Genomic DNA, 21,101 nt, shown 5'->3' with positions numbered 1-21,101 from the left:
ACATAAGTGAGCGGCCTTGAGTTGAGCATGATTTTTACGTCTGCAAATGCTGCTCGTAGCACCTCCTCTCGTAGCCCAGAGTGCGGCAGAATCTCCGACAGTATTGACTTTGTAGAACGCACCATTCGTTCCCACGATCCTCGCATGTGGGGTGATCCTGGTGGGATAAAGGTAAACTCCAGTTCCGGGTATTGTCCCTCGATCAGCGCCGGCGATATACGTTGAATTTCATATTTATTATTAATAAATTAATATTCTGCTAGCGCCTCTGAAATTTGTGCCATTGTCCGACAGCGTGCGGCGGGGGCAGCCGCGTCTGACCACGAACGACTTCAGAACGCATAGGTATGAGTCAGTTGAGAGCGACGTGGCTATATCTAGGTGAACGGCGCGTACCGTGAGGCATGTGAACAGCACACCCCAGCGCTTCTCACGACGCCGTCCAACAACAATGTCGTAGGGTCCAAAGTAATCCACTCCAGTATATGTGAACGGTGGTGTATAAGGCGATAATCGTTCGATTGGCAGGTCGCCCATCTCTTTGGGCGGGCACGTCGTATACGACACGCTGGACAAGCACTGGAGACTTCTCTCAGCAAAGCTCGCAAGCTACAAACCCAGTACTGCTGACGCAGTTCATTTACGACGATTTCGTTGTGCAGGTGATGATATTTGCGTATATGTCCCTTTCCACCTTGCAAACTGGAGAAAGATGCATAATTTTAAGTGCTCCAACAATGTTCTAAAATTTCTGTTTGCAATTTAATCCAAATATAAATTAGAAACAATATAAATCTCTCTGTGGCGGTCGAGGCGAGCGGACGTGTTTGTGGACAGCAAACGACGAAAAGGTAAATTGTGCAGCTGCGTGTTATCGACTTCTGTATGTACTAGTTAATTCTAACGGTGCGCTTCAGTGTAAGAAGCGAGCGCTGCTTACAGAAAAATGCGGAACCCAGTAGGACTTAGTGACAATAGACATTTTCACATCGCCCCGTAACACCGTCACTATTCAATCTGTTTTCACTAATTCTTACTATATCTTAAGGATCCCTGTTACTATTCAGTTTGCTTTCAATAAAGTTCGCTGCAATCACAACACTGGCAATGCTTTACAAAATACAATAAGGTAATGTTATTTTGCTTACTTCATTATTTTTGTTCTTTCAATTTTTCGTACAAAAGAAATGTTCATCCCAATAGCACGTCTGTTGATAAGTAGTTATCTGGGACAACGTAATACAATGAAAGTTCAGTAACTTTATCAAACTTAACGTAAAATAAATTTTTTCTTAATGTTATTAATTGAGATTTATTAATACCACGATATTCACTTGGGTATAAGGTTTATGTGGTGCTATTCTTATTGGGCAGAGCGTCGATAAGGTTAATGGAAGTTCCGGTGTCAAATATTGCAGAAAAAATTTTAAATAAGACGTGCCATTTTTCAACGTACATATATACTCGTACCTTATTTATTATCGATACAACTACGTGCTCGTCATTGCTCATCTGTGATATCTACAAAGTTCGACCCTTTTACTTTTTATTGCTCATAGTCCTTTATCATGTGCTCATCCACATCAGCACATTAGCCCTTTGCACGTTTGGGCTCAGTACATGAAGAAGCATAGTGAACAAAGCCTGTAGCGTACCTCGTGTCTGCCACTAACAGTGGATAGGGGTTGAGTGGTCAGCACAGCTTATCTGGCCGGCGGACGGAGAGTTTTGTTGCTTAGTTCAACATACCTATGCGAAAGATCGTTGAGGTCGTTAATCGTCTGGGCAGAATACAATATGGTAATACTATTTGAATTGTCCTGCAATCCATCTATTATCATCTTCACAGTTTGCTTCTCATCAATATTAGGACGTGATACGATTTCCCGCATCTGAAGTTTATATCTCATGCCAGAAAGCGTGCGTGGCGGATACACTATTGCCTTAAATAATGAGAAGATTTCTGCCACTGCATGCTGATGGCCGAAGGTCCTCGGGAAATTGCATTTAAGATCGGATAGGTTGCCGACTGATAAACACTTATAAACAAATCTCCTTCTGAATCAGGCTTTATCAACAAACGTACGCAGCGCAGCGTAAAGGCATTACTGCCGTTAACTGCATCAAAGTCCTGAATCCACTTATGAGCATCGTACGTCTCCGATTTAGCAAACGGAACAATGCTGAACAGAATATCTCTAACGCCGTTTCTAGAATGGTTGACCGTAATATTTAAGTTTTCTGTTAATTCTGCCAATATCTTTTTCTTCTTAACTACTCTAATGTCGGCATCCAATTCATCTTCTTTTGCTAGTGTCTGCGTACAAACTTTCAAATTTTTCGATGTATAGGCTTCAATGTGACACGTGACACTCAACGTCTGACAGCTGCTGAAATTAATCCAAATCCCCATTAAAAATGGGTATAAGGGTATATTGTATTTGTGCAAAATCAAAAGCCATGTCCGTCCGTCCGTATGTATGAACGCAAGGTTCTCAGAACCTATAGAGCTAGAGACTTGAAATGTTATATGTAGGTGCTCCTAGGGCCTGCGCAGATCGAGTTTGTTTCCGATAATCGATAACTTACTCCGTTTCCAAGCAATCGATAAAAATCGATATCGATATCCTGTTTTTTGGGCAATTTTGGTAAATAATAAGAGCTAGAGCCACCAAACATGATATGTTGCTTCTAGAATATTATAGATGTTTCAAGTATCTTTCATTTCATACCTATCGCCACCTCCCCGCTACCATCCCAGAGCTATAAATCAATTTAATAACCCAACTTTTATTGCCAACCAATTTAAAGCACAATTTAAATGCAATTGACTTTTTCAGAATACACAAATATTGTAGCTTAGGAAAAAACCAAAGTTATATGCAACTGCACAACTACACACACACATTCATGCGCGCCTGCTTCGCATTCTAATAGCATGGTAATTGCATCTTTTTTATACCCTGAACCCATTAAAAATGGGTATAAGGGTATATTGTATTTGTGCGAAAGCCAAATATATGTAACAGGCAGAAGGAAGCTTCTCCGACCCCATAAAGTATATATATATTCTTGATTAGCATAAATATGCGAGTCGTTCTAGCCATGTCCGTCTGTCTGTCCGTCCGTCCGTTCGTCCGACCGTATAAATGACTTGAAAGATGTAAATGCTCCTAGCTCCCGCGCAGATCGAGTTTGTTTCCGATAATCGATAACTTACTCCGTTTCCAAGCAATCAATAAAATTCTATGTCGATATCCTGTGTTTCGGGCAATTTTGGTAAATAATAAGAACTAGAGTCACCAAACTTGATATATAGCTTCTAAAATAGAATATATATATGTATTTGATGTTGGAAGAAGAGGGAGAACCTCTTACTTGTTTGTATATAAGTTAACAGAGGCCAACGACACCAGCTCCAGATGCTGACATAGCTCTGGGCCGGATGTTCTTGCACGACGGCAGCGCACGAGGCGAAAGATAAGCTTTCTTGCGGCCTTTGTGTAAAGCACACAATAGCTTAAGTAATTTTTAACAATCTTTTGTAAATTTAGTTTTTAATTCGGCTTTCACTGAGGCACATCGGCCCAGCGACTTCGCGCATAAATTAACTCACTCGCTGTTTTATAAACCATATAACATTAATTCATTTTGTGTTACCCAAATAATAAAATAATCAAAACAAAGTCTTGTAACGAAAATCCGCGAGGACTTCTTATTTAAATCTTAATTGGCGCCCAACATTTTTCGGACCATTTTGTGCCATAATTATTTTGTGTGCTGTGCAGTGTAAGGAACTAATCTACCAGTACAAGACACTTCGCGCTGTGTAAGATCAATACCAAACCTACCAGTGCAAACAATAAAAGATGTGCCTGAACTACATCAATTTACGTCAGCGGCACAAGCCCAATAAAAAGCCATTTGATACACCGAAGCCGCTGGAGCTCTTCGAGCGGCGACTTGTCACTAAACCAGCGCGCAAGAGGGTTTGGGCAGCGAACTAAACCAACACCCATAGACTTCAGCGAGGGATCATAAAAAGCATTCGCGACTGCAGCGTGGGAAGCATCAGTTTTAGTTTTCAAATAAAATGTAAGTGGGCTATCATTTGGCACAAACTTTTTTCAATTTGCCTGATTTATTTAAAATAAAATCTTAAAATACATAAGTGAGAAATATAAAAAATTGCAGTAATTGTGCTCCAAACTAACAATTTTGCATCCATCAGCAATTTTCTATAAACTTTCCTCTGCCAGAATTCATTTAATTTACTGTTGTTGATTGAAATTGAAATTGTGTAATGTAATAAACCATTGGACGCCGTTAAATGCTTACCAGAATTTACGGGGGTGCCAGAGACGTACGCCTCTTGGAGACAAGCTGCGATAGCGGCATATAAAATGTACAAGCCATACGACGGCAGCTCACGCCACTACCAGGCGGTCATTATTATTAAGAGGAAAATAAGAGGGGCAGCTGACGGCGTTTTGGGTAGTTTGGCACAGTAATGAATTTTGATGCCATAATAAACCGCCCCGATTTCACATACAGGTATAAGAGCGGCATTCACGTCATAGAGCAAGAGATGAGCACCCTAAGACGGGGCTCATTAACAATTTTACAATACTATGACGAGGTTGAGAAAAAGCTTACTCTTCTCACCAATAAGGTCAACATGTCCAATGAACCAAGCATGGCGCAAGGGCTCTGTACGAAGTTCAGAGATGATGCGTTGCGTGTTTTTGTCTCATGCCTATGTCCGATGTCCTGTTCGCGGCCCCAGCTCTAGCGCAAGAGATAGAGGCAAACCATGAGAGGTACGCCTTTGCCGCTAGCTTCGCTAAATGGCAAGAATATAGGGAACGAAAAGTGACCCCGAGACCGCAGGTCCGCCAGCAAGATAGGGTTCAACAGCATCCGCAACCCAGCGGATCCTTACCTCACTAAACAACATAAACAGCAACAAAGTCAATTTGAGCAACAGAGTGGCAGGTGCAACAAAAGTGGCGGGTCACAGGAACCAATGAATGTCGATCCATCTGTGTCAAAAAATTCTAAAACCATCGCAGGCACCAGTCTACGTTAACTCTAGCGCTCCTCAAGCCTACAAAAGAACGGCCACGTCTGGGCGTTTAAGCGGACAGAGGAGGCAGAGAGTCAATCACACAGCTCACGAGCCGGATCAAGATTCAGGTTCGTATGCTAGCTCTGCAGCAGCAGCAGAACAGCAAATTACCGACGACAATGGTAGCGGTTATGACTCAGACACTCTCCATTTTTTAGGGGAAGATCCGTGCTGCCCTACATCAGTAGAAGAGTAGTAGGGATCCAGATGAGGTTTCTCATCGACACGGGCGCTTCCAAGAATTATATTAGACCACATAAAAATCTAAAAGGTGTGTGCCCAGTAAATTCTCCCTTCTCTACCCATTCTATACACGGCACCACGAGGATCACTCATAAGTGCCTTATATCTCTGTTCGCCAAAACTTCCACATTTTTCTTACTCCCAGACCTGTCCACATTTGATGGAATTGTGGGGCTCGACTGGCTCACGCAAGCAGGAGTGTCTTTGTCTTTCTTCTGGCCAACTCAAATGTGGCGCAGAAACTGAACAAATCGAATTCCACAGGTGCGTGGACGCGCCCGATGCTGTAAAAGATGCATTCCTAAAAATGCTAAAAAGCAAACCTAAGGCCTTCGCGGATCCGGAAGAAGCACATTCTTATAGCACATCAGTGGTGGCAACCATCAGGACCACTGATGAACAACCAGTTTATGTCCGATTGTACCCCTATCCCATGGGAGCAGCGGAATTCGTTAATAAAGAGATTCAAAGCTTTCTGAAGAACGGTATCATCCAAAATTCTGTTTCCCCCTTTAACCACCCCACTTGGGTAGTGGACAAGAAGGGGACGGACGAGTTTGGTAACAAGAATATGCGTCTCGTAAAGGATTTTCGCAAACTTAACGAGAAAACCATCGCATACAGATACCCTATGCCTAACATTCCAATGAGTTTGGGGAATCTTGGCAAAGCTAAATACTTTTCGACATTGGACCTAAAATCCGGCTATCACCAGATCACGCTAGCAGAGCGTGACCGTCTTGCAGGCAAGGAGAATATAGTTGCTAATGCGCTATTGCGACAACAGCTCAACGCTCTTGACGAGCTGAATACTGATTCCTGCGCAGCCACAGTCCACAGAGAGCTGTCCTTGACCTATACAATTGACTCGACCGAAAAGCCACTTAATTGATTCCAAAATCAAATTGTCATTGAATAAGCACGCGTCTCCACCAAACGCAACTTCATTCTTTTCGGGACAAGAGGCGTCATGAAGTGAGCTTCACTGATTTCACAGCCCTCCTAGATGATATTAACTATAAGTTTCAACATTTGAGCCACTAGGCTTCACCTTTAAGTTTTAATATTTACGCCACTTGGCATTACCTTTTGAAAGACACGTAGTAATAATTTGGTCATATTTTGTCTGTCTTCCGCAGGTTCGGGTTTCTGCTATTTCTATTTTTTGCAATTGCGGCAGCGCGTGTGACTAATTACTCACACGCCAAGTATATTCCCATTGTTGAGGGCCAAGTTCTGGTCTGGTCAATTTCGTCAGGCACACAGCAAACATCTCTGAGTACGAGAAAATGGTAAACGAAACAATTGAACTATGTGAAATATTTCCACAGTCACACATGAGAAAGCTTCTAAGCGTAGATGCGTCCCACCTCAGAGATCTGTTAGAAGCTTTTGGCGTGCACCACAGGGTGGCAATATCTTTAGATTTCTTGGGCACAGCCCTCAAAGTAGTTGCGGGAACACCTGACGCCAGTAACTTCGAGAAGATCAAATTCACTGAGTTACAGTTGGTGAGCTCTATCAACACAGAAGTTCAGGAACAAATCAATCAACGCACTACAAGTGTCAACACATTACTAAAAGCTGCAAATGCAGAATTTGATGCTCGCTGTTACTCTTGCAAAAATTAATATCATAAGCCCAAATATATTAGATAACGCAGATTTGAAATCTGTTTGGATTGATGAACCCACAGGTACTTCAATAACTGACCTTATGTACGTTGCGTCCGTGAAAGTATTACAATCTGTTAATGCACTTCACTTTATCATTAAGTTCCCGAAAATCAAAATGGCTTGCAGAAAGGTAATGCTGTATCCAGTTGCACATGAGAATGCTGTGCTACAAATTGACGACAACATTATAGCTGAGTGCGGAGATCAAGTGCTTGCCCTTAAGAATTGCACTTCCACGCCGGGAGGAACCTTTTGTCAACTTTCACCGACCAGCTTTTGTGCCAGAGACTTGCATGCTGGTGGCTTGGCCAACTGCCAAATACAGCCGAGTCACTTAGACCCGATCACATGGGTCGATGACGGAATTGGGATCATCAATAACCGGCCTGCTAAAGTTTGCACTCACAACGGTACTGAGACTTGGGTTCACAGAACGAATCTAATCACGTTCAATAATTGGGCGCTGATCAACGAAACTAAGTACTTGAATCGCAACAACATCCAGAGTAAGTTCCCCGGCATCGCGGCATCTCCCCTTCTGATTGTCACCGACCACCAAGACGTGCTGAGTCTTCCTTACCTTCATCGCTTGAATGAACCTAACCTGGAGATCATCAAGGAAGTCAAGGATGAAATTGGAAGCGTCGACAGCGTGGTAATAGCCTTCTTGTTGGGTGCTGTGTGGTGCACCAAAATATGCATCGGAGTCACCTACCGTCGGTTCACCAAAAACATGGCATCGGCCAAGGAGATTAAGAAGGTGATCGCCGAGATAGGAGGGGCCGAGGGCGGCCTTAACTTAAAAGGGGAGCAGTTAACAAAGGCCAACGACACCAGCTCCAGATGCTGATATAGCACTGGGCCGGATGCTCTTACGAGTTAACAGGGATCAGCAAAATGTAATATAACACCGGCCACAGATGCTGACATAGCTCTGGCCCGGATGTTCTTGCACGACGGCAACGCACGAGGCGCAAGTTAAGCATTACAGCGGCCGTTGTGAAAAGCACACAATAGCTTAGGTAATTTTGATCAATCTTTTGTAAATTTAGTTTTTAATTCGGCTTTCACTGAGGCACATCGGCCCAGCGACTTCGCGCATAAATTAACTCACTCGCTACGGCGTATCGGCCTAGTGTTTTATAAATCAAATAACATTAATTAATTTTGTGTTACCCAAACAATAAAATTATCAAAATAAAGTCTTACAATGAAAATCCGTGAGGACTTCTTTTTTAAATCTTAATTTATATGTAGGTTAGCGTGCCAAGTGAGCATAACATTATACTAACATATTGCAAATTACTTTAATTGTGGCTTAACATTTTTATGGCAAGCTATCAGGGGGTTAATGGCGGATACATTTGAATTAGATGTGGTTTTATACCATTGTCAAATAAATTTTTTTTAAATTAATATTTTGAAAAAGACGTGATACAAACCAACTGGCATGAGCTTTTACTGGCTAAACTAAAAGCCCGCAAGTATCTTAAGGTTATTGCAATAACGAAGTGATCCCACTCCACTTCGCAATAAGGACATTTTTGAAATTTTGTTCTCTTTTTATCATTCCTAGGGGCCAAATATTTTAAATCAAGTAATTAAGGATATATTGGGCTCGCCACAAATTTAATACACTTGTAGACATTTTCTTTACGGTGTATATGAAGAGTTTTTTTGAAATTATTTTATTAAACTAATTTTTGACCGATCGTTCTATAGCAACAATATTGTGGTGATAAGATTTAGCATGCATAATGCATTAGATCGTTCCAATGGCAGCTATATGATAAAGTTGTCCTATCCAGCCGGATCCATAGCTTGAAAACTGAGAGACTAGTTCGCTTAGCAACAGACAGACGAAAAGACGGACATGGCTCTATTAACTCGGTTGTTGATGCCGACCTAGAATAAATATGTATATTGTATGGGGTCATGGATATATCCTTCTAAGCATTACACATCTAATGACAAAATTATAATACCCTCTACCAGGGTATAAAAACACTGAAGTGTAATTATTATTGTTTATTTCTTATTTTCTTTTGAAGGATAATTTTGGTATCGAGGAGATATACGTCTCCGAAGACCCACTTCAAATAGTTGACAATCACTTCAGCTTACCCAGTGAAAAAATTGATCTCCTACGACCTCAATCCTGTTTCCCAGTACCTGAGGAAAGCTATACATTATGTGAAATGACATTTACTTGGCATCTGTTTGGAGGAAAAGATTTTCCAGATTTTATTATTAGCCACAAGTCAACAGATAATAAGAGGTATGTAAAATGTCCTTAATAAAATATGTATAAACATAATATTAGTTTGGGTACGCACAGTTGCCTACAAAAAAACCTAAAACAAACAAGTAGGAGGTTCTAGTCGGGAGCTCCCGACTAGGGAATACCCTGAACCCTCTTATTCCAACACTAAATAAATTAAAAAGAAAGTTACCTTGGCAGGGTTCGAACTCGCAACTGACGGCATTAGTTGCTGTCGACTCTACTTAACAGCCACACCAGCAAAAAAAAAAAAAACAAGTAGGAGGTTCTAGTCGGGAGGTTCTAGGGGACACCCTGAACCCTCTTCTTCCAACATCAAATGCAAATGTATATACTATTCTAGAAGCTATATGTCAAGTTTGGTTACTCTAGCTCTTATTATTTACAAAAATTGACCAAAAAACAGGATATCGATTTTTATCGATTACTTGGACACGGGGCAACTTATCAATTATCCGAAACAAACTTGATCTGCGCAGGCACATGGAGGACCTACATCTAAAATTTCTCTAGCTCTTATAGGCTTTGAGATCCTTGCGTTCATACATACGGACGGACGGACAGACAGGCGGACATGGCTAAATCGACTCGGCTATTGATGCTGATCAAGAATATATATACTTTATGGGGTCGGAGATGCTTCCTTCTGCCTGTTACATACATTTTGATTTTGCACAAATACAATACACCCTTATACCCATTTTCAATGGGTTCAGCGTATAAAAATAAGGCATAGATATGTCATTAATGTTAGACTTACGAAGTTAGTATCGGAAAAAAACCGCTTTTATAATATACAACATTAAGTCGTTTTATTATTTATTAGAATTTTTATTGGGAAAAATACCAGTGTATGTAAAAAAAAAAACTGTTGAACATTCGAATTATGTCAGTTATTAAAATTTACAAATGCAACAAGAAAGAAAGAAAAGAAAACCCTGAACCCAATGAGAACAAGTAAATAAGCTATAATGATTTTGTGGAAATGTATGCAAAAGACAGCAAGAGGCAACCGCGACTCCACTAGGTATATAAGCTAACGAGTGCCCCTCGCATCTATCTTATCGCTTTATCGCTTATTCTGAGTCGGCAGTACTTTGATAGTTTATGCTTCTTTAAAGCCACACTCGACCTATTAATCATCGTGCTCCTTCACTTGTCGTTCAATCATTTATGTTATGACTGTGCCACGAGGCTAGCATTATACAGGTAAAATCGAACATCTATTCACGCTGAGAGCCCGCTTCTGGTACACCAACAATATTGGATTAAACAGGACGCCTACCGATACCGTTACTGGATTCATCGTAGACGCAACTTTCATAATTTATACACATTCTTTTTCAGCATCAATAACCGAGATGATCAAGCCATGTCCAAATCTCGGAATGAAATTAATGAGATTGAATATTTTTTATTAGAGAAACAATTAACACATACGTTTCTAATAACTGATATAAAGTATATAAGTTCACATGAAGCGCTTTGAAAGTAATTTTTAGACTAAAACTTTTTGGACTTCAGCGCTATATATCAAAATATTATATTGACTAAGGCGTACAGGCGAGCACAGTCGACAATAACGTTCTTACGGGTTCTTTTTGGATTTGTGCTCTCTTACAGTTAGATGTTCAAGTCAGGTCGTTTATAATCGTTTTTGAGAATATATATATATTACAAATTTTTAGGGTTCGTAGGTACCGATTGGTTACTGTGGTATGTGTGGACGGAGCACTTTGCCATGAGCGTTATGGCCACTTAAATTTTCGGAGCCTGATTGACTTGACCAGAAAGAAAATGGTGCGTGGGATGGAAGGACCTTCATTTTTCATCCAAGGTGTCAAGTAAGACATGTATGCTGAGCAAAATGCACGTTTAACTATTTCCGCTTTCAGCAGAAAACAGAGCGAGTAAACTTTTGGAACTTGTTCAATCTATTGTGTGCGGTCCATTTGAGACCAAATTACCTGGCAAAAATCGGTATTTTCTATCATTTGTTGATGATAACTTGGAGCATTTTTATATATTCTCTAAAAGGGAAAGATGCAGTTTTCTCAAGGTTTATTGAATTTAAGCATTTGGCGAAATATCAAACTGGTTGACAGATAAAGTGTATCGCAGCGACAAAGGTCGCGAATACGTGGACAAAACATTCGAAGAGTAGCTTAAAGCCAAAGCAATTGACAATACCGTATACGCCACAGCAGAACGGCGTGGCTGAGAGGGCGAACCGTAACTTGGTTGAAATGTCACGATGCCTGTAAATTTTGTCTTAAAAGGGTCTTTATGGGCAGAAGTAATATCTACTGTGGCTTATTTACGCAACCGATCACCCACGAGTGCGCTTACAAATATGACGCACAGAGAAGCATGGAATGGTACAATACCTTCTATTTGTCACTTTTAAGTTTTTGTTGTTGTGCAGTGGCTTTGGAAAAGGGTAAGCGGCTAAGCAAATTCAGTGCCAAGGAACACGAATATTCAAAAGGATATCGTCTGAATAATTCGAGCTCTGGACAAGTGGTCGAGAAGAGGGATGTGCTGTTCGTTGAGCAATGCGACAAAAAAGGGCGATACTGGACCCTGACTGACTGACTTATTGACTGACTGATTGGTGATCAACGCACAGCCCACATTTGCATTGCAGTTACCTAATGTGATGAAGGTGCACGTTAAGACGGGGTGTTGGGAAATTCCATCCGCAAATGTGGAAAAATCGCGATACAAGTTTGTATGAAACTTTTTTGTTTGCCTTCCGATCGGCCTCAAACTCATTTTCAAAGAAATTTGTTCAAATTCCTTTGAGTGGTGTTTCGGACATTTTGAAAAATAGGGGTCAAAGATTTGTAGAATACTGTAGAATATTTAATTTAGATAGGTAAAGAAACCCAAAGGTTATGAAAGAAAATGTGTTTTGGGTGGCCCCTTGTTTGAGACAGCTAGTGCAAATTGCAAGAATTTCTGCATATACATGTTCACACACACATCAATGCGCGTTTGCTTCGAATTCTATTAACATCATTGCAATTGCGGTTGTATGTGCTGCTTTTAATAATTCGTTTTTTTCTCAATGAAGATGAACTGTTGGTTTGCCTGTTGAGTAGGGGTGGTAGCAAGAAGTGTGGTCTGTCGCGTGCTAGAGTCCTATTTGGGTACCTATTTTTTCTTAAACCCTGAATCCATAACAAATTGTTAAAAGCCACTACGTAGCAATAAATCAAATACACTACGTAGCAATAAATCAAATACATTTGAACTACCCACCAACTTAAGCTACAATTTTAAATCAATTGTCTTTTTAAGAATATACGAATAATCTAAAGCACAATAAGAAACACAAAGAAAACTTGTTGCCTAGCTGGCCTCATGTTTGCGGCAGTTAGGGCGAATTGCAAAAATTTCTGTATACATGCACACACACGTTTATGCGCATCTGTTTTGAACTCTATAAACAGCATTGGAATTGCGACTGCATTGGTTTCTGTGCTCAATTAAAGCTCAACTATTGGTGTGGATGTTGAGTAGAGGCGGCGTCACGTAGAGCGGTCTTATGCGGGAGGTTGCATGATCTCACTGTCTGCCGACTGATTTCATGTGCGTTTGTTACCCAAAGTCGCTCACAAAGAAGATTCACAAGTGCTCTTGGCCCAGCATGAAAATTCGTCAAATGCAAGTATCTAATGAAGTTTTTAGCGAATTGCGAGCTTTTATTCAGAAGAAGCGGAAACTTTGCATCATACGAAAGAGTAGCATCGATAGTTTCCAAGATATCTGGTCAGTCTACCATAGCTGCTAGTCCAACAGATGTGTTGCGTACTTCTAAGGTACGCATCTCATTTGCCATCATATGTTGGTTCACCAGTCAGGTTACTCTTGGTTCATTCAAACTTGAAGGCTCGTCGAAACCACGGCGCCATCCAGCGTTCTCTGTCGCCCAGCCTAACTTGGTAAGCCAGAGCTCTCGAAGAAGGATTTTTGCCTTGATTATCAGGTCCAGCGGGTCAAATAGATGTCACGATATCACCGAGAGAATGTTCCGTTTTGTCGCTCTGAGACCCATGAATGAATCGTAAAGCTTGAATTTGCCATTCGGCAACCACATCACATTTTGATCGCGCAGAACTTAGACAAATATTTGGTTAGTTCGAAACCTGCGCTTTAAAGTATACAGCACCAATCAGTCGTCGACATACAAGTCGCTTCGTTAAGCACCGTATTGCTAAAAACGGGTCAGGCGCAGTGCCTTAATTTACAATGTTTAATCTGAAGGACCTCAAAAAGTCAGGTGGGTTCTTTAACCACACTACGAGCTAGAAATGTCAATCTACATGCACCTACACATCATTTTGATGTCAGCTGTCAATGCATATTTATGGAGTCTAAATCCAAGCAGAGTCGAATGGTGGGTCATCACCATATTCCTCATTCCTGTTACAGTTAGTGTTTCTCATCTACAGGTAGTTGCTGTATCCGTCACCACTGACATTCTAATTGTCGCATTTGGTGCTGTCTATTAAACTCTCCACAATGTATATATTTTATCTGGGTCTAGCCTTCGAGTCCTGGCCACAGGAGGGCGCACACACTTTCCGAGTGACGCCAGCCGTTGTTCTTGGTACCCCGCCATATTTAGTATTCAGATATGTCGTTGGATCATATCTTACTGCTAGTCTATTTTTGTGTAGTAGCCCATACGATATATAGTTAGCTGACAATCTACATATTTTATTTAAAGAGATCCTTAGTGCTCTTGATCCGGACTTAAGCGAAGGATTTCGAGGTGCACCCACCGCCTCAAGCGACAGCTTCTCCATAGGTGCCCTTTACGCCGCTGCGATGGGAACTGGGCCCGCTCGGACGTTGAGATTCTGCCATTTATTTTTGCCGCTAGCCAGGAAGTGCGTACCACAATATGCATGTCTGAGCTAGTTTTTGGAACAAGGTGCCAGAGCAGAGTAAAAATATGTGGACGGCAAGGTAGCTAAGCCGCTGTATTGGCTTTTTAATGCGGATCTTGCTATTGGCCACTGTACTGCTTCATGGAAGCGAGTCCTTGTCGTCATGGTGCTAAATGAGGAAGCATTTTAAACATCCGCGGAGCAGTGGATAAGTGCCTGCAATATCGAGTTCCCCATGCTGGGTTAGGTTTGCGCTGCTCCTGGTCGTTTGTGCCGGCTGTGGCTGGACAAGAAGAGAATCAAGCTGCATCACCTATCTTGGTGTGTATCTTGACAGGCCTGCTCCCAACTCTAAATCGGGGCATTTCGTGTTACGGAACTGATTGACCGATTCGCTGTGGTTCTTTTATATTACCACACCCCAGTCGAATATTTTACATTTTAGTAAGCCTATTCTTTTTTTTGTAAGGGATTGGGTTAATGCAAGCGACCAAGAATCTAGTTGGACTAAGTATATCAGGTAATTTGAAGCCGTAAATAATTAAACAATTGTTTTTTATCAATTCTTGCATAGTAGTAGTAAACAATTGAAAGCGTGTGGCCATGTGATCCCATATATATTTTTATACCCTGAACCCATTAAAAATGGGTATAAGGGTATATTGTATTTGTGCAAAATCCAAATGTATTTTACAGGCAGAAGTAAGCTTCTCCGACCCCATAAAGTATATATATTCTTGATCAGCATCAATAGCCGAGTCGATCCTTACTTGTTTGAGTAGAGTAGACAGCAAGTAATGCGTTCAGTTGCGAGTTCGAGCCCTGCCAAGTGAACTTTTTTTATTAATTTATTTGGTGTTGGAATAAGAGGGTTCAGGGTATTCCCTAGTCGGGAGCTTCCGACTAGAACCTCTTACTTGTTATATATATCAGAGCGGTTAAATTATCCTCATTAAATATATATCATTTAATTATCTAACACTTGTAAGGCACTACTTGTGCTTTTCTTATTCTGTAATGGACTGTCTTTCAGAACTGTTTGTGAACACGTTCAATACTAAATATTTGGGCTTAGCTCAGCAGAGACTGTCTTATTGCTTTCAGCAGCGGAAACCCAGTCCGCACATAAACTTGCGTTTGCTGCAGAAATAATAAAATTTTCCTTTGCACCCATGATATGCTCATGCACCCACATTTATGTATATGTGTAGTACTCGAAATTTTGTAATCCCAAAAACTTAAAATCTTGTCAAATTTTCATGGGACGGGCAGGCAACCAACAAACCCAAACGCATAAATGTATGTGAATGAGCATATCATGGGTGCAAAAGAAAATTTATTATCTCTGCTGCAAACGCAGGTTTGACCGGCCCAAAAAGTTGACATGCACACATGCCAACGTTCAGGTACCCTTACCAACACAAGCATGAATAATAACAATTCTGCACATGAATGGGCCAAACTCTTAATAATTTCAAGCAGCTGCTCACTCGAAAGAAAAGATAAACTCCATGTGCTCTCACTGATATCATATCATGTATGAAATTTGTATGTGTATGCGTGTCCACAAGTAGCAAGACGCAAAAATTGAATATTTTCATTTTAAAAATCCGAAGGCAGCGCCAGCTCATTAAAGAAAAAATCTCTGGCTCGCGATAAGCGCCATGATCTACTTGTGATCTACGTGATCCACACAACACAAACATATGTATGTTTGTAGATCTTTTTTTGTTTTTTTTTGAAAAGCTATGCAGGAAGACTGAGATGCACACAAGTGGGCAAAGCACATACGTATTTAAGGACTGTAAGGATTTAAAACTAACACACAAATATTAAGGAAAAGCATCAGCCGCGGCTTCATACTAAGCGTTCGGCTCTCGAGGCCGGCGTTCGGCTTTAATTCTCAGCAGTCTTAGTCTCTCGGGGCACTCTTACGCACTCATGGGGCTCACTCGTATAAAATATCTTATTTTGCAGTTTGGCGTATCTATATTTATTCGTAATAATAATATAAGATAGTAAGCCTGATTGGATGTATCCTACAAGTAAACACAAACACTTATACCTCAAGTAGCGTACTTTTTGCATTAGATGTTGTCTGTTGTTTTTTTATTAAAAAAATATATATTGATGCTTTTTTTTATGTACGTAAATGTTAATTGTTGGAAATATTAAAGTTATCCTCTTCTTATTTTAGTTTCACAACTGACATTGGAATGTCGGAAACGTATAAGCACGGTGTGTCGCAAACACTTAGCAGGGGCCAAGCAAAGAATATGAAAATAATAAATGACGAATTAAAGACATCTCGCAATTCAGATGTACTTGTAGAAATACAATTTTCGAAAATACGTTTCTCCTACGATGCTTACGCCAATGACTCGATATACTCATCCCGACAGGTATTGGTTATATCGGATATAGAGATGCGGGATCGTTTACTTTCATCAGATATTAATAAGCTTCTTTACCACGCTAATAAAAACAACATACCACCAAGAAACGATTTAAACATGGTTACGGTGAAATCACTAAGCGTACGATCAAATGCTAAAAAAAACCGAGCAAAGGAATGTTCATTAAAAGTTTCGATTTTACCTATCAGACTAAATATTGACCAAGACACTTTATTGTTTTTGGAAGAATTTTTTTCTGCTTTAGTTAAGAGATCGACGAATGAAGACACGGAAAGTAAAAGTAATTTAGAATTCATAGAAAATGAAAGATTACCTATGATGACTATAAATGATATGTCAATTGGTTCGCATGATTTCAAATGGAATGAACGAAAAGATTTCTATGACTCCACTAAAATAATGGCTTTAGAAACTGCACAGCATGCTGAAGATTCTTTTCAAAATGAAGCTATTCCTATTTACTTTAAGGAGTTTATATTCAGTCCTGCATTACCGATATGTTTTGACTATCATGGTCGAAGAGTTGAATTATCCCGGGGTCCAATAACTGGCTTAATAATGGGGCTCGCCCAGCTACAGGGATCTGGAATATGTCTACGTGAAGTTATTAATCGGTAAGCTCACACCTATTATTTTCTGTTTTTTGCTTTTATTCTTTCATAAATAGCAGCTCGCGCTGAATTTAAAATAAAATTCAGTTCCCCTTTGTGGATTCGAGCTATTAACTACGTTCGACCGATCAAACTACTACTACTACAAACTCATACTCCAGCTCAAACGAAAAAAATATTTTAAATAGTCAGTAAAATACAATACAATTGCAATTGAGTTTCGTTATATAAATGTTGACCAAGAATATAAAATTGTGTTGTCGGAAATGCTTCACTCAGTCTATTACTTAGATTTGCACAAAATCAGTTCATATGCAACGAATAGAATACTCATTTAATTTATTTATTATATTATATACTATTTACCTAAGCGCCGCAAAGTTTTCCTTCCAAAGGTCGAAGTAGGGGCCCCATTTAATTGTCTCTTTGCGAGATTTGGTCATCTTTAAATGTTAAAAACTTTGGGATTAGTAAAATTTAAAATTATAATTTAAAGTTACCGATTACCTTCTTTTTGTAGTTATGTTACTTTTATATTTTCCATATAATCGATACGAATTTCCATAAATCATCGCAAAAAGCACAAATTATTTGGTGCGTAAATTTCACGGCTTCTTGGCGGAAAATGGAGGTGAAAGATTGTTAATGCGAAGCTTTAAATACCGTCCAATCGACTTCAACCTTATTTTCCAAGGTTATTAAAAAAATTAAAATGTGTTTCAGTGATTTTGGCAATTCTATAAAGAATGGGTCATCTTATTTCGCCGCTCGATCTTGCTGGTTGTCCAAATCAACTTCGGACAATCATCCAGGGTCACCACGAGGAGGCCACTTTAATAATATATGTAGGGCACATTCGACGAACGGACAGACAGACGGACATGGCTAGATCGACTTGGCTATTGATATATACTTTATGGGGTCGGAGATGCTTCCTTCTGCCTGTTACACGCATTTGTACAAATACATTATATCCTTTTTACCCATTTTCTATGGGTTCAGGGTCTAAAAACATCCATACTTCCATAAAAATTTATAGCCAAATTGTCTGCTTGCCGAAAGCTTATTAGAGCAAATCAATAAGTCCTACCAAGTCGGCTATGTATGTGATAATATTATGCATTCCTAGTTAAATATGCCATCGCCCTATCAAGTGGTGTGAACCACAGTTGCGACTTCTGTTGACTCTTCGAGCCATATAATGTCTAGCTCTTGCTACTTGTCGGTGCCGACTACCCTTTATCCCCGACTGGAACTCACCATCCAACAACTCCGATTACACATCAGCTCGTCTCTTTTACTATTGCCACTAAACAATTCTTTATGGCCACTGTTTAATCTTTCATATCCCACCTGGGGTGCCTATGTACGTAGTAGAAGTTCCATCAAAAAACCATATTTTGATTCCAGGCTTGCCCCTTATTTCTCACCCTGTTGCGTCGAGCCTTTGCTGCAACATTTTGTATTCTGCGTGTTCCGTGCGGATCAGTGCAAACTTTACTGTAAAAACAACATCATATATATTTGACACAGGCAAAAAAATATATATAATAAAAACATAGAGTTGGAAGGAAATGAGATTCTGTTAGAAAAATATTGTGGAATAATAAGAGAACAAGACATTACGATTCATAAATTTTATAAAGAAGAGAATAATTAAAATGAAATGAGTTTCATGTCCGTGCTAGGCCATACCATAAAATTCCGGCCACGCCCATCCTTAGATTTATTTTGTATTATTAAAAACTAGACAGCTTATACCTCCAACGTGACAATGGCACCGGTAATTTAGTTAATGATCAATGTCTCATTACGTTACCGACTTAGTTATCATTATGTAATCAGCAAGACAGAATTGAAACTATATAAAAACAATTCTCGAATTTTGTCCTCCTGGATTTAACTGGGATTCTTGTGTTCGATTGCTTTAATATTCTAGTAAGCCCCTCTCATTTAATGATCTTTGGATTATCCTTGGTGTAATATTTATTTAATAATTATTTTTCATACAAAAACGATTTCACTAGATTATTTAGCCAAATATTTATCTGTTTCTATTGGACTAATACCCTGTCACAAAATGCCACCACCTTTATTACGTTACCATACAGCTTTATCTCTTAAATCTTGTCCATGGCGTTTTTTGCTGTCTAGTAAAAATTTCTATATTGTCATTTTTACTTATCATTCTGCCAGTCATGGCAGAGGACAACGTTTACTAGATACAAGTGTGTGATTACCTTAAAATGTGGTAGGGCAAATTTGGAAAACCTGGGAAAGAACGGTCCCTGGTGGATTGATTACAATAAGCATTGCAGGACATTATATTCAGAGACGTGTCTTGTTTGTATTCAATGTTTTCTTGTGTCCGTTAGCGAATGTCCAGCTGCTCTCGACCGCAAGCAGAGTTACACTCAACGGGCGAGACGCAACCGCTATGATCAATATTTTATAAGCAAGAGTACTGTTCCCTCTGTAAGAGGCATCCAAAAACCCAAATGGTGCGAACGTAACTACGATGCTCTTCGTTCCAATCGTATATTCGTAGTATATACAAATAATTTTCCGATCGCTTTATATCATTAACAAATTTAAAGAATTGTTCATTAGAGCACAATCGCGATTCTTTAAATTTAAAAATCGATGTAATGCAATTTGTCAAGTGTCAACCAAAATCATTTTAGGTTTCTTGAAAGGACCCGCAACAGAAAAATAGCTAACTTTGCCTGCCTTTTTCTGACATTGATTCTCCTGCTGCTTATTTGTAAAAATATTTGTAAATGTGAGGCAATTTTTGCAACTTCAGAACCGTTGTTCCACATATAGCTGCTCGTTAGCTGTAGATTGGCCTTAAGCTTAATTAACTGACAGTGGAAAGACATGATCACATACGATAATTTATCGTCTAGTTTAATAAATTCTTAGACAATCAACTTAAGGAATAACAGCAAATTTATTATGTATTTATTTATTTATTAGCCAATTAGTTTTAAAGAAATACTTCTTTAAGCTTATGTTTAATATGAGCACTATTGGCAGAAAAATTAAAATGCATTTCAGTTGGAAGACTGTTATAAAGCTTTAATGATTTGTTCATAGGCTTGTTACTTGCATAAGCAGTTCTATAAGTCCCTACAGAAAACGGCAAATGGTATCGCAAAGATCTGCTCGGCACATTAAAGTTAGCGCGTGCTAGAAGGGAAGGGCAGTCAATAATTCCTGCAACTAAATTGTTAAGAAAAAGCAACGCAGATATCACTCTTCTATCTTCCAGAGATGACAAATGTAGTAATCGACACCTAGCTCTAGATGCCGGTAAGGGGTCAGCAAAGTTAAGAGAATGTAAATTAAATTTTGAATATCAATCCTATTTGTGTTCCCAATTGCGTATGGGTCCCAGATATAAGAGGCATACTCTAATATTGACCGCCTTAACAGATCTTTAAACAGGCTAGAATTGCGCCTAACAAAACCAAACACCGCGTACACTTTAGGCATAATATAAGTAGTTTATATGCTAAATGAATAAGAACTTGGAGTCGAAAATTATGAGTAAGTTCTTGCCCGTTAATAAAATTGGATGAAAGAATGGCACAAAAATATTTGCTAAATGTGATTTGATAGCATTTAACTAAATGTCTACACCATTCAGACAAGTTGTGTAAGTCCTTCTCAAAACCAGTACCTCATGCTGAGACGCAATGCATTTAAATATTTTAAGGTCATCGGCAAATAATAGATAATAGATAATCGGACCAATGGAAGCAACTCCCTAAATCAATAATAAACAAGTTGAATAGAAGCGGACCAAGAAAAATCCCCTAGGTATCCCCGAAGATGCGAAATA

At 39.6% G+C, this 21,101-nt stretch overlaps 1 protein-coding gene across 5 annotated transcripts in view; it reads left to right on the top strand.

Annotated features, from left to right (window-relative positions):
* Positions 1 to 21,101, top strand: part of LOC115760348 (autophagy-related protein 2 homolog B) — a 282,487-nt gene that overhangs the window by 220,237 nt on the left and 41,149 nt on the right. For 3 of the 5 annotated variants that reach the window (XM_030701631.1, XM_030701630.1, XM_030701634.1), the window contains 2 exons: positions 9,099 to 9,325; positions 16,424 to 17,257. In XM_030701631.1, coding sequence (XP_030557491.1) covers positions 9,099 to 9,325; positions 16,424 to 17,257 — 1,061 coding nt within the window. Of the gene's footprint in view, positions 1 to 6,510; positions 8,070 to 9,098; positions 9,326 to 16,423; positions 17,258 to 21,101 lie in introns of those variants that run through there. The other 2 variants (XR_004017603.1, XM_030701633.1) reach the window with 2 other exon arrangements.

The sequence above is a fragment of the Drosophila novamexicana genome, unplaced genomic scaffold (assembly GCF_003285875.2).
Source record: "Drosophila novamexicana strain 15010-1031.04,08,12 unplaced genomic scaffold, DnovRS2.1 tig00000434-arrow-pilon, whole genome shotgun sequence".
NCBI lineage: Eukaryota > Metazoa > Arthropoda > Insecta > Diptera > Drosophilidae > Drosophila > Drosophila novamexicana.
This window is presented reverse-complemented; position numbering and strand designations above follow the sequence as displayed.